General features: G+C 35.2%; 1 protein-coding gene across 1 annotated transcript in view; it reads left to right on the forward strand.

Moving 5' to 3' along the window:
- Positions 1 to 14,139, forward strand: part of LOC150101230 (MAM and LDL-receptor class A domain-containing protein 2-like) — a 1,363,156-nt gene that overhangs the window by 1,252,715 nt on the left and 96,302 nt on the right. The window contains exon 47 of the mRNA XM_090402193.1: positions 3,260 to 3,336. Within this exon, the coding sequence (XP_090258319.1) occupies positions 3,260 to 3,336 (77 nt within the window). The remainder of the gene's footprint in view (positions 1 to 3,259; positions 3,337 to 14,139) is intronic.

Consider the following 14,139-nt stretch of genomic DNA (forward strand, 5'->3'; position numbering starts at 1 on the left):
TGTGGTCTCACCTACATCGGACAAACTTCACAGAGTTTGGAGATCAGACAGAGAGAGCACGTTGGTGATGTAAACCACAACAGAAATATTTCTTCCGGCTTAGCACATCATTTCTGTACGTCTAACCACACGATAGAGTGGCAAAATAGCTCCATGCCATATTTTGACGACGATTATAGACATCGTTTATTCAAGGAAGCCACAGTAGTGTTAAAAACTGGCGGATACCTCAACAGAAACCAGGGTACTATTCTTAACAGTTCATGAAAAACCTCATCCTCTCTCTAAATCCATCTGAACTACAGGTGGCTAGTATTCACATTATGCGTTTACAACAAACACGCATGCGTGATAATGATTAAGAACAATAAGTCCACTCAGTCTCTGTCAACCTTAGCTTCTAGAGTGTTTACAATGTTTTTAATGTTCCTTTCAATTTGCATTTACTGGTATTTGTTATACTTTTCCGTCAACACCTTGAAAAAGCTAGACAGTTTGCTAGCGAAACTGGTAGGCAAAGAATGTTAACATATTTGTATATGGTCAGTATTAAACAATAAGTTTTTTATGCTTAACTTTCAAACGACCAAATACATTTAATTTGAATTATTATTATTATTATTGTTTTAATAATAATAATAATTTTTTATTGATCTCTCAAATATTTACATATATACAATGATCATCTTGAGTAACATTAAGTATATTATTTTACAAGGTTCAGCACTAAGTGTTACATATAATGAGATTTCAAGAATAATAATGATAACATTTTTAAAATAACAATCACGGTAATGATTTACAATTATATAATTCAGAGTTACACAAGTTATATAATATTACATGTTGTAGTTTACTATTTTTTTTTTTTCAAAGTTTGAGAAAGTGTGATTATGCAACAGTATTTACACATATGCAATTAAAATATCATATTTCCAAATTCTGACAAACATACAATGTAAACTTATTATTTACATATTTTTTTAATAAAAAAATAATTTATTACATTATTTTTTCATGTTACATGGTCATATTATATTAATGATATTATCGCATAATAATCAGTATCTTCTTTATTGTTATATACTTTACTGACTGTTTTGTTACATTATCTGCATTCTTTGATTATAAGTATTACTTGTCGATGAGCGAGGCGAATTAATCCCACCTACTTCGAAGCTTGGGTCAGCTTTTATGAAGAGAGTCAGATTTAGCCTTCACTATTTATGTTGTTGTTACTATTGCATGGGATGTAGGCATTGGATGCTGGTGATTTGTGATTTGCAATTAGTGTTAATGGTATATTAACTTTGTTTGGTATATGTTCCAGAGTTCGTGTTTTAATGTTCTCTAGTTATTATTATTATTATTCCTGACACCTCCAAGGGGTCCGAAGACTCATCGCGGGAGGACACCTACAACTGTCTCAACCACTACACCGAACCACTACTACGAATCATCTCCATCAGCGCCATCTACCGCCCACCTCCACCACTACCACAACTAGTATGTTTTGTCTGTAAATTGCGTGTGTTCTGAAGGGCCGATTTGTCTGTATGTGGGATGAAAAACCCGAATTTCCGGGAGAAAAAACCCTGCTACCTCCGTATGAGATAGGCTAACTCACCTTCGATTGAAATCGACCAGATAAAGATTCCTCCCGTCGCGACGAGAATCGAACTTAGGCCTATTCCATTCGAAGGGCGCAATGTACCGTCATTCTTTCAATTGCGCTACATGTGTTTTAAATTTCTTGGTTGGTTGTTGAGTTGTGTGGGTATCTGATGTGATCTCACAAAAGAACCGTATGAGTTGTTAAAGGGTGTAGGGATGTAGAGAGTTGTTGTAGGTCGTGTTATACGATATGTGTCTCTGTTGTTTCGATAGGTGATGTTGAAGTAATTTCTTGTTAATATCATGTAGTGTTTAAAATTTGTAGTGCTCAGGATTCTGTGTGTCACCATGTGCTTGTCAGATATTGGTTGTTGCGTATAAGGTGTCCAAATCACTGTTGACACAATTTTCCTGTGTAATGTCTCTAATTTTGTTAGGTGGCTGTTTGATGTGTTTGCCTAGACTGTTATGCTGTATCTGAGTAGGGTTTCACAGATACCATGATATAGGAGGTTTTTTATATTAGATGGAATAATGTCTTTTATATGGAAGAGTTTTGCTGAGATGATCCAGAGTTTGGTATGTAGGTATTCTATATGTTTGGTCCATTTAAGGTGGCAATCTATGTAGAGACCAAGGTATTTTGCATGTGTTACAGGTTTGATTTTGGGACATCGGCAGGTATTGTTGTTGTTAATGCAGCGGTATGTGTGACAGTGTAGTGGTGCGGGGCGCATGATTCTTGGGTTGTGTATTATCAACATCTGTGTTTTGGTGCCGTTGATTAGAATTGTGTTTTGGTAGAAGTATGTTGTGATTTCATTTAGGTCATGTTGTGCTTTGCAGAGAGCCATGTTGATGTCTGTGTGGATTGCTAGTAGTGCAGTGTCATCTGCATACTGAAATATTTGACTTCTTATGGCCATGTTATGAACATCATTAATGTATATGTTGAATAGAGTAGATGATAATATGGCACCTTGAGAAACACAGTGTTTTATTTGTATACCCCGGCTGTGACATGTACCTATATTTGTTACTTGTGTTCTGTTTGAGAGGTAGTTCCTGAACCATGTATGCAGTGTTCCTCTTATACATATTGAGTATAGTTTGGTGAGTAGTATGTCATGTTCAAGTGTATCAAATGCTTTGGTTAAATCAAGCAGTATAAGGACGGCATACTTGTTTTTGTCGAGAGCTTTGTTTATTGTGTTGCCGATGTCTTCTAATAAAGTGTTGGTGCTTTTAGTTTTCTAATAGCCGTATTGATTTTGTGAGATGATGATGTATTTCTGTAAATAGTTCTGTATTCTGGTGTGTGTTATTTTTTCTAGAATTTTTGAAATGACTGGTAGGGTAGCAATTGGTCTGTAGTTCTGAGTGTCGTTTCTTTTACCATGTTTGTAAATTGGCATAATCATTGCAGTTTTTAGTTGTTGTGGAATAATGCCAGTGTCGAATATTAATAATATTATATGTTAATATTGAATATTAATAATGTCATTAATAATGTTATTAATAATGTCAAATATTAATAATTTTAATAATAATAATAATTATTATTATTATTATTATATTAATAAATATATGAAATCATAATTTAACTGCCAGAAATAATATTTGTGACATTATCTTCTTAATTTAGCTGCGTAGGTAATTTTACGGGTAAAAGATGTGAGAAACAAAAATTTGATGTGAAGATTCCAAATATCCTTACTCCAGGTATGCCATTTTATTTTTTTTAATTTAATAATTCTTTAAAATTATTGTTTCAGTTTATTATTTGTACTATTGATAAACACAGATGCATGAAAAAGCACACTGGGTGGGTGGGTACAAAGGGAGAGAAGCGCTTAATTATTTAATGGGATTATAATCCCATAAATAATTAACCTCAACAATAATTATTATTGAGGTTAGCTCAGAGCCAGCGCTAGGGTCTTGGCAGCCCGCATGCAGTGTCTATCTAAGCGCCCCTGTAACGATCCGGGTGTGTGTGGTTCTTTTACGATAATAAAAATTTTAATTATTTGAAATTTCTTAAATAAATTTTGACAGAACAGCCACATGTTGGTTCACTAAATGTAACAAACCGGGAGTGTTGACTAGGCAGGATAATCATTAAAAACCTGAATATTCAAAAAATTCTCAAAAGTTGTTCTCAAAAGTTAAAGCAAATTTTGATAAAGCCACTTCACTTTAATCGTTGAATATAATGATACAGGGATTATAGCCTTCTCACCGACCCAAATCACTAACAAAATTAAAATGAATTTTAATTAAAGTTAAAATTTGTTTGAACTAAAGTTTAAAAAATTCTTGCATTTTACTAAATTCTTAGTAAGTTATAAAAATTATTAAAAAATTTTTACAAGTGGAACTATCTTTTAGGAAAATAAAAGAAACTCAAGATAGATGAGAAAATTAGAAAAGAATTCAGAAATAATAATTAGAACATTTTATTAATATTAATATAAGTATTCAAAAAATAAAATCTTTACAGAATAACAGAAAATAAATTAAATTACATAAATATACTTTAAATTTTTTTATTAAAATTTTAGGGTTCTTGATTTCATATTCACCAAATTAGAAATAATGGTCTTAACGTCAAATTCTGCACATACATCATTTTCAATAGCTATTAATGCCAAACTAACAAGCCCTTTTTGTGACATACATGTTCTTAAGTAGGTTTTAATCAATTTCAACTTGGAAAAGGAACGTTCACCGCTCGCTACACTAACAGGCAAGGTTAATAGTATTCTTAAAGCAATTGAAAAGTTAGAGAAAGATAAATTATTGGACACAATAAAATTAAGAATATCGAAAGGGTTTTGAATATTTAAATTGTCCTCCCGAAAAATATCCCGGAAAGCACATAACTCGTCATATAGTTCTATTGCATTTACTTCTTTATTGTCGCTGTCCTTCAAGAGAATCTCTAAATCGTCACAATTTTTTCGTAAATCCTTGTTATTAATTTGTAGTAATCTATACAAGAAATTGAAATTATCATAATATGTTTTTAGTTGTTCAAAACGTTCTACTAATGAACACATTATACATCTAGAAGTGTATAAAACACATTCACTCTAAATTTATCTTCTGGCAATTGTGGCGTTTCGTCATGATGCTCGTAGTCAAATTGTCGTGTCTTCTTTTGTCATCGAACTTCCGTACCAATTTTAAATTCTTGTTCTCCATCCACCTCTTCACTCAGTACTTTTGCTGTTGTTAGAACTTCTTTAAAATTTGTATCTGATCGATACTCTTGTAAGAATATTTTTAAGTTTTCGATAGATCCTAAAGCAAATGTAATGTTCATATTTTTGTCTTGAAGCATTTTACTCACAGGCTTTATTCTGTTAAGTAAATCATGCCAAATTATATGAGAACAAATAAATTTGTAGTCCTTCATTTTATCACATAATGCTTGTGCTTCATGCTAAGAGTTTCTTTATTAAAATTTTCATTATTTAAAATTTCAAAAAGTGCATCGTAAATTTCTCCTAACTGATATCATAGAGGGCAGATTGCATTAATTTTACTTTCCCATCGCATTTCTGATGGCTGTTTCAATGTTAAATTTTTTACGAACTTTAAAAGGATTGCCCAACGTTTGTAAGAGAATGAAAAGAAATCATATATTTCTTGAATAATTCCAAAGAAACTAATTGTATCTGCATCATTAATGATTAAATTTAGAGTATGAGCAGCACATGGCATATAAAAAGCTCAAGGATTTTTGTTCAAAAGCAAATTTTAGAGCCCATATTTTTCCCTTTCATATTTGCACCATTTGACCGTGCATGTCTTCAATGGGAATGTTCAATTTTTCCAGTTGTTCCATTATTGTTGCACATAAACCACGTCCTGTGGAATCTGATATATCTGCAAAACATTTTCCCTGATCTTGACAATTTCATTGTCACAAGAAACAAAGCGAATAATAATGGTCATTTGTTCTGTTTTACTTGCATCAGGTGTGCAGTCTAAAATTATGGAATAATATTTAGATTTTTCAATTGATAATAAAATTGTATCCCTGATTGCGTTACTTAAAGTTTCCAATATTTCATTTTGACTGTCTTTACTCAAATAGTGTACTCTATTGTTTCGATGTAGGGCCCTTTCAACATGATTTTTTTCCATAACGGGATCAAACTTCGCAAACATTTCGACTAATTTTAAAAAATTGCCATTATTCCTTTCATATAATTTATGAAATGAAGATGATCTGCGAAAAGCTAAATTTTGGCTATCAAGGAATTTTACTATCCAATATCCAATGTTTCTTTTCCATTTCATACATGCTTTGAGTCTGGCAATCAATAGTAGTTTTGTTTTTTAAATTTTTATCAAGTTCCTTCCATTTTAAGAAATTTTTCATGTGAGCTAAACTAGTCTCATGTCTATGCAAAGTTGTACTTACATTTCTCCAATCGTTATAACGTTCTACAAGACTACTTGATTCAGTAGGTGCAAAAAGTTTGCGACAAAAGCAAAAAAACAGAATTTAAAGTTTCGGAATAAATTAGCATGTTCTTGGCACGAGCTCCCCATTTTCCATTATAATAGGTGTCACCAAATTTATGACTATATGTATCTCTGGGATATATTATATTTTTCTTTTGAACAGGCCCCATTTCAATTAAAACAACTCATAATTTTTCATCAATATTTCCCCATTCACCTGGATCTTCTAAATTTACAGAGACTAACAATGTGTTAGTTTTGTGGTCAACTACAACTAAATCTTCTCCTAACTGTTTTTCACTTAAATCCTGCATGTTGTTATCTTGTTCAACAGTTGTAATAGTGCTTTCATTCAAACTGGATGATGTGCACGGTTCGTCAACTCCGATTTCTGATGTATTGAGTTGGTTACACTCTGCATCAGAATATTTTAATAAATTTATTAATAGCCCCAGTTTGTTTCTTAATATCTGCTTCTTTCACAGCATGACACTTAAAATTTTGTGCACCAGATAACTTTTTTTTAATTTTTGATTCCATTTCTATTTTATACCCACAAGAAATTATTACACAACACGACACAGAGACGAAACAATAGTCCACACTGCGCTACTGTCAGTAGCCTATTGAGACATATACTGTTATAAATCTACTGTTGCTATCCTGTCATTACTGTGTCATTGTAAAATTTTATTATTATTTTAACTTTGTATGCTTGTAATTTCTATTAATTACTTGTGATGTCTTTTTTCTTTACTTTATACTTTATTCTCCGTTATTCTAATATAGCTGTGCGCGCTTTCTCTCTCAGAATCTCTCTTGTTTATATTATTATGTGCTATGTTTACAAGAAAGTCAAATAACATTTATTTACATTACTATGAAATGTACACGAATTTAAACATTAGGGAGATTGCTTTCTCTATCCTTCTATAAAAACTCTTTAGCAAAATTTAGAACCTTTTTTCTTCAACTTTAAAATACTTTCTTTAACACAAAACGTTATCTACTCTCAGTTTACAAATTTTGCTTATTAAACTCCAAGCTTACTCGCAAAGAGGTTACCTAAATCGCTCTGTTAGGTTATCTTTACAAATTTGATATCAACTTCTATCATGCCAATTAATTCTCTTAAGGACACTTCTTAACCTTATTAAACATTAAACATATATCTTAAAAGTCTTTCTAATACAACTATAAGAGGAATTATATAAACGTTTTGAACTTACAAAGACTCTGTATATCTCACAATTAGTCAAAAGTCTTTCACTAAAAGTTCTATGGCAATTCTTTCATCTCAGATCTTCATTTGGAATTTTGGCTTCAGCTATATCAATTGAGAATGTAGCGGGTCTCATACAGTTCTGGAAAAATGTTATTCTCCCATGGTGAAAAGAAAAACTTAAGAGCGAAGGTACTTCGGGAAATTTGCCTTGCCTTTTCTCCGCTACTTGGGCTCGCCAAAAATGCTTGGATGACTGCCATCTCAAATAGCTTGAATTGCCACCTCTAAGAAACTGAAAATGCTGCCTCCAAGAAAAATGAAACTGTTTTCAACTGTCAATCAGGATCCCTCTGGACTGGAAACTTTTCTCTTCTACGGTGTTTGGGACTTCTCCTTTCGGCAATTTGAAAGCCCTGTCTGTGGCCTAGAAGTCGTTTCTCTCTAGCAACGTCTCAAACCGAGAAGCTCCTTTCTGGAAGCGGAAAACTCCTCTCTCAACCAACATCTGGATCTGGGATGCTCTCTGATGATATCTGGAACCAAGCAGCTCTGTCTCTCTTTGGCAACGTCTGGGACCGGGCAGCTTTAGCAATGTCTGGAACCAAGCTGCCTCCTCTTTGACAGCATCTGGAACCGGGCAGCCTCTCCTGTCTCTCTGTGGATGTCTCTAGAACCGGGCCCCTTCTACTTATGCAACAATCTCTGGATCCATGCAGCCCCTTCTGTTTGCTTCAGTCCCTTTTTATTATACCTCCTCTGAGATCTTTCATGAAGTTTGGCAACCCCCAAAGAATCAGTATGATTCTTTCATCTTAAGTTTCAAGTTAGGCACGCCTTTTGTTCTCCTCCGCTTTCTTTTAATTGTAAGTTGCTGGCCATCGGAAAGTTGTTTGAACCTTTCTGACTGACTTAGCAGATGTTTACACTTAGAGCCTACAAGCCTTTCTCATACAAACAAATTGACAATCTTTCTAATGCCGCCATTTAGATCTATTACATTCAGCTTCGGCGATATAAACATTGCCTTTGTTTTTAACACTCTAACATATTCTTATTAAAGCAGTATATACAGTTAACTTCCAGAGTGTTATTTACAATAACATCTAAAACAAAGTATACAGAGACAAATAAAGTTTATTTTTACAATATTCACATGGGACTTAACGTAAGTAAACAATCGAATGTAATGTGCTTTGGAATATTTAAGCTACAATCGAGTTTTTACAGTACCATGTGACTGGTTACGTAGCAACAAATGTTTTGTATGAAAATTCGTTTCTGCGCATAAAAACCGTTCACTGTTTCACTTTAGATTCTGGAGGCAAGCATTTAGCCTGCTCTCGTTGCAAAATTATAAACAGCCGGCAACATACAATTTTTTAAAAATTTTTATTTCGTGTATCCGGCCTTATTTATTTTAATATTGATCATTCTAAGAATTTTTTGTTTTTATGATAAAAATTTTGTTTCTTAAAAATGACCCATGCCCCGCCATCCCCTTCGTAGCGGCGCCCGCATGCTCTGCATGCCTGCTTCCGCCAGCCCTGGGTTAGCTTATAGGTTGATGATAGTGTAGATATTTTGAGTATAGTTCTCTACCAAGAATGCTTTATACAAATGTTTATAAATGACTTAAGGGATCTAGTTAATGCATATATTGTGAGGATGAGTAAGAAAAATGTCTGAGTCCTTAAAGAACTTGGATAGGTTTCTATGAATGAAAGAAGAGAATGAAGGGTTATGATATCAGACAAAGGCAAATGGAGAGTAGCAGGATTTGATTGGTTAGCTGACAAAAAAGATCATGAAAAGAAGAAAAAAATTTTTTTAAAACAAAAGTGCCTATATCATAACTAGTAGGTCAATAAATTAACGATTCCAAGAAATTATATTCCCAATTTAATCCTTTATTATTATTATTATTATTATTATTATCCAGGCCTCCATGGAGTCAAAAGACTCATTGTGGCAGGTCGTTTTTAGGAAATACAAAGTCTATCATAGCACTCCTTGAACCCATTAACTGTCCCCACTCCAAACACTCTCTCAGGCAATGTATTGCAAGGTTCAACCACCTTCCATGCAAAGAAACCACTCCTCACCCTCTTGTGCACAGCCTCCTTTTGTAACTTCCAGGGATGGCCCCTTATCATCGCTCCTTCCCGCCATTCCACCAAGTTAAAGACCTCTCTAATGTCTACCCTGTAACTGCCTCTCAACAGTTTAAAAGTTTCGATCATATCGCCTCTCCTTCTTCTATCCACCAAACTCTGCAGTCCACATTCCCTCAGTCGATCCTCATAACTCATATTGTACAGTCCTGAAACCATCTTTATTATCTGCCTCTGTACCCTTTCCGCGGTCAATTTACCCCTTCAACTCCTAGAGACCAAATCCGAGAACAATACTCTAATCTAAGTGTGGTGTGATCAGGGCCTTATACAATGGAATGATAACTCTTTTATCTCTGCAGGTCAGCATCCTTCTCAGTATTGCAGCAATCCTCTGAGTTGCCTTCATCACCTTTGCGATATGCTCCCTGAATTTCAGTTTTCTATCAATCATCACCCCCCCCCCAGATCTCTTGTCTCCCCTACCTTCTCCAGTACAGCTACTCCAATCGCATACATATCCTCCCATCGATGGATCCCAAACCTCAAGACTTTACATAGTGTTGCGTTGAACCGACAACCCCATTTATTTGCCCATCTGTATAATTTATTCAAATCCTCTTGCAGGGCTGCCACATCTGCACTATTACTGATAACCCTTCCCAAGTTCACATCATCCGTAAACAACTGAAGGTCCCCTTGCAACCCATTGACAATAACATTGATATAAAGATTGAACAATACAGGTCCCAGTACTTAGCCCTGTGGAACCCCACTTGTAACCTTCTGCTTCCTTGGTATTGCCCCATCATACACAACTCTCTGAGACATATCAGCCAGCCAATCCTGAATCCATTTGACTAACCCGACATTTAAACCCTGTGCTGCAACATGATGTGGCACCCTGTCCCAAGTGTAAGCAAACAAAGTTTGCTCCTTAGGTATTTTCAGGACTGGGGCAATTTGTATATAGAGGCTAATGACTTCACATCACTTGCTTATTGTTTGATAATGCAAATCACATTATGGAAATTGTCACTACCAAGACTAGTTTCACCTTCGTTGAAATCTCATCAGTGGGAGCTAGATTCAGTTATGATACTAAGACGCAAGACGTTGCTGACTATAAGGGTGAAGCAAAATGCTTTTATAATCCTGCTATCTGATAAGGATTGCTGTGCGAGGAAATGTTTATGAGCTAAGTGCTCTGCCTGAGTGGGTGCGATTTAAAGATCTTCATTTGGAAGTAGGATGGCCTTGGGTCTCCTGTATTTTGAGAAGTCAGTTTCATCATCATTTGCTGCTTGTTGCACTAATTTATTTGGATGTGAAGAGGATGCTGAGAAGAACTTTGCTGCTGAAGACTGCAGGAAAGAGTAGATGTAGGGGATATTTTTATCCCGGTGGAGTTGGACATTTCTGACATACCATGGTGCGTTTAAGATCATGCAGAGACATTTATTTTGCACTCTCTGTAGTTTGAGGATATTTGTACTTGAGGTGTGGCTCCAGGCTGAGGACGCATAAGTAATAATGGACTTAGAAAAGGCATTTGACAAATTATGGCACTTTGGACTACTATACAAGTTGATTTTAGCTGGCATTCCATTAGATCTAGTCCAAATTATAAAGTCATTTCTTAGTGACAGACGAATGCAAGTCAAGCTTAATGATATATTATCTACCCAGCGATGCATGTTGGCAGGAGTTCCTCAAGGGTCCCTACTGGCACCGATACTTTTCACGATTTACATGGCGGACATTCCGCACAATCCAATGTCATCCATCATTGCCCTACAGATCTATTAAACCGCACCTTGTCACCAAGAAACTGCAAGAAAACCTGCAGAGATTAGAGCACTGGTTCTCGGAATGGAGATTGCAAGTAAACCCTCAGAAGAGTATCACCATGCTCTTCGCTAAAAATTCAATATCTCCCAAAGATGACATCTTCCTATTTAATACTAAGATTCCCTGGAAAGCAGAAGCCAAATATCTGGGTGTACTGTTGGACAGAAAACTAACCTTCAGTTTACATATAAAAGCCTCATGTACAGAAGCATCAATAGTCATTGCACAGCTTTACCTTCTTATCAATAGGAATAGCAAGCTGGATACCAAAATAAAACTGCTCCTTTATCAGTTGATTATGATACTAAGGTTGAAGTAATGCAGAAGTCATATTTTCATATATGAGTAGCAAAAAGGTGTCACACCTTATTATTAAAATACTCTGGATTAGAGATAGTTGTTGGAAGTTCTTCACTTGGTTATACTATAAATTAAAGATAGCAAGAAATTATATTCTTGGTTTAATCTTTTATCCAAGTATAAACAAAGTTTACATCAGATTGACATGTTATCATCTCACAGTTTGCTGATTTTTTAGTTTAGTTATATTCACTAATCACCAAAAAAGAAAAAAGCTATGGCTTCGAATGAGTCCCATGTAAATGGCACACTGCACTAAGGCAAGTGATGTGAAGTCATTAACCTCTATACATGAGTTGTCCCAGTCCAGAAAATACTTCAGGCACAAACTTTGTTTGCTTACTTTTGGATGAAGGATTTGTCCAAAGGCAACTGACTAAGGTAGTTTCTGACCTCTGGAATGTTGAGTATGAGGAAAGATTGAGAAGATGTAATTTGCAGAGTCTGGTGGACAGGAGGAAGAGGGGAGATATGATAGAGACCTACAAGTTGGTAAGAGGTTGTTATAAGATCAATGCTGGAGAAGTTCTACACAGAATAGTGGGAGATCAGGGGAGAACCAGAGGTCATCCCTGGAAATTGTATAAAGAAGGTGTGAGTAGAGGAGTGAGAGGCAGGTTTGTTTTGTCCAGAGTTGTGAATGATTGGAATGCCTTGCCTGAGAGTGTGATGTCTGCAAGGAGTTTGAATGTGTTTAAAACACAGTATGATGAGCTGTGTGTGTGATAAAAGGACCTCCCAGATGAGTCTTTGACTCCATGAGGTCTTGGGGTAATAATAATAATAAAGGGTTAAATCAAGAATGTAAATTCTTGGTGTCTTTAATCTATAGCATAACCAAGTGGAAAAACTTCCAATCACTAGGAGGTGCCCCCTCTACCATGAAGAATTGTCCCACATAGAGGGGAAGGGAAGTGATCGGTGGGATTTTTGTGAAGAGATTGCTTAGTGAGTGGAATGCATTGCAGAAATAGCAAATAAGTTTAAGGTGTGGTTTGATAAGTTATGCTTGTTTCAGTATGACCTTCTGCAGTACATTTTTGGAGGTCTGAGATAATAATAATAATATTTCTTTGTCGTGATACCCTGTGAATACAAGCATGTAACAACATTAAATATTGCAGGCATAAACTTCTGTGGCTAATTTGTTCAAAAGACATATTTCAGTGATTACACCACATTTTTTTTATTATTCAGTTATATAAAACACTGAAAAATAGTTCCCGACAAGTTTCGTAAATCATAGGATTTACATCTTCAGGGGTAAATAGTATAACTTAAAGTTTAAACAAGAGAATTAATAAATACAAATCATAACCGTCTGGCTATTCATAAAACTCAAATAACAGAATGCAGATATATAACGTTATTGACGTTGAACAACAATGTCACGTGTGTTTGTTCTCGTTCATGCAGTCCGAGCTGAGATTGAGGTAGATTTTTTATTAGAGCTGACCACACTTGATGGAGAATTAAACCTTGATTTTTATTGCATTGGGTTGGGTTTTTTAGCATATTAGCAGCTTCTTTAAATTTTCTTATATAACTGTTGTTTTCTATGTATGACATCGTCATTTTTTGCCAAAGTACATCGTGTCCAATGGAAGTGGTATGGAATGCAAGACCGTTTTTTGTTCTCTTTTGTATTGTACGTCTTTTTGGTGTTCAGCCATGCGTATTTCTCCAGATCTTCCTGTCTGTCCTACGTAGCAAATCCTGCAAGAGCAATGGATTTTGTAGACTCCTGGTTTTTTAAGAGGATGATGAGGTGGTTTTGGTGGATGTAGGAATCTTGAGATTTTTTCCATTGGAAGGAAGGCTACTTTTATGTTGTATTTGCTCATTAATTTGGCTAGCTTGTCAGTAACATTTTTGATATAAGGAAGTGAGCTTGTGTTTTTGTAATCCTCATGTTGGAGGCTTAATGGATTTTTTACAACACTCAAAAAGAATTAAAATAGAATTTAACATGGTCAGCCAAGGCTTGGTTGACCATGTTTTGGACACCACCCACAGGGTATCATGGAAGAAAACCACCATGCTCCATCACAGCAAATTCAAGAAAGAGAGACTTTTCTTAGAAGCAGCAGCAGCTCTCAAAAACCAACCAAATCTCAATAAATATGGTTGCATTAAGCTTCCGAAGATTTGGGAAACACTCATCACCAGAGTTCCCACCTTACATTCCAGGCCACCTACTACTGCCCTTAGAGGGCGCTCTACTTAGATAGGACTTTAGTGTCACCCACGTGGTTGGACTTAGTATTGTTTGTTATTTGTGTATATGTTACATTAATTGTTTTTGTAATCCCCGTAGATGTCCTAGTGACTAGGACGAAATATAGGAAGTATTAAATTCTATTTTAATTCTTTTTGAGTGTTGTAAAAAATCCATTAAGCCTCCAACATGATGTCCTCACAGCACTTAAGCCTCTACACACGTATTTTTGTAATCCTGTTTTATTAGCTGGAGGCATTTTAAGGATTCTCTCGATGGTT

Source organism: Typopeltis vanoorti, chromosome 12 (assembly GCF_054136105.1).
Source record: "Typopeltis vanoorti isolate ZY-2024b chromosome 12, IOZ_Tvanoo_1.0, whole genome shotgun sequence".
Lineage (NCBI taxonomy): Eukaryota > Metazoa > Arthropoda > Arachnida > Uropygi > Thelyphonidae > Typopeltis > Typopeltis vanoorti.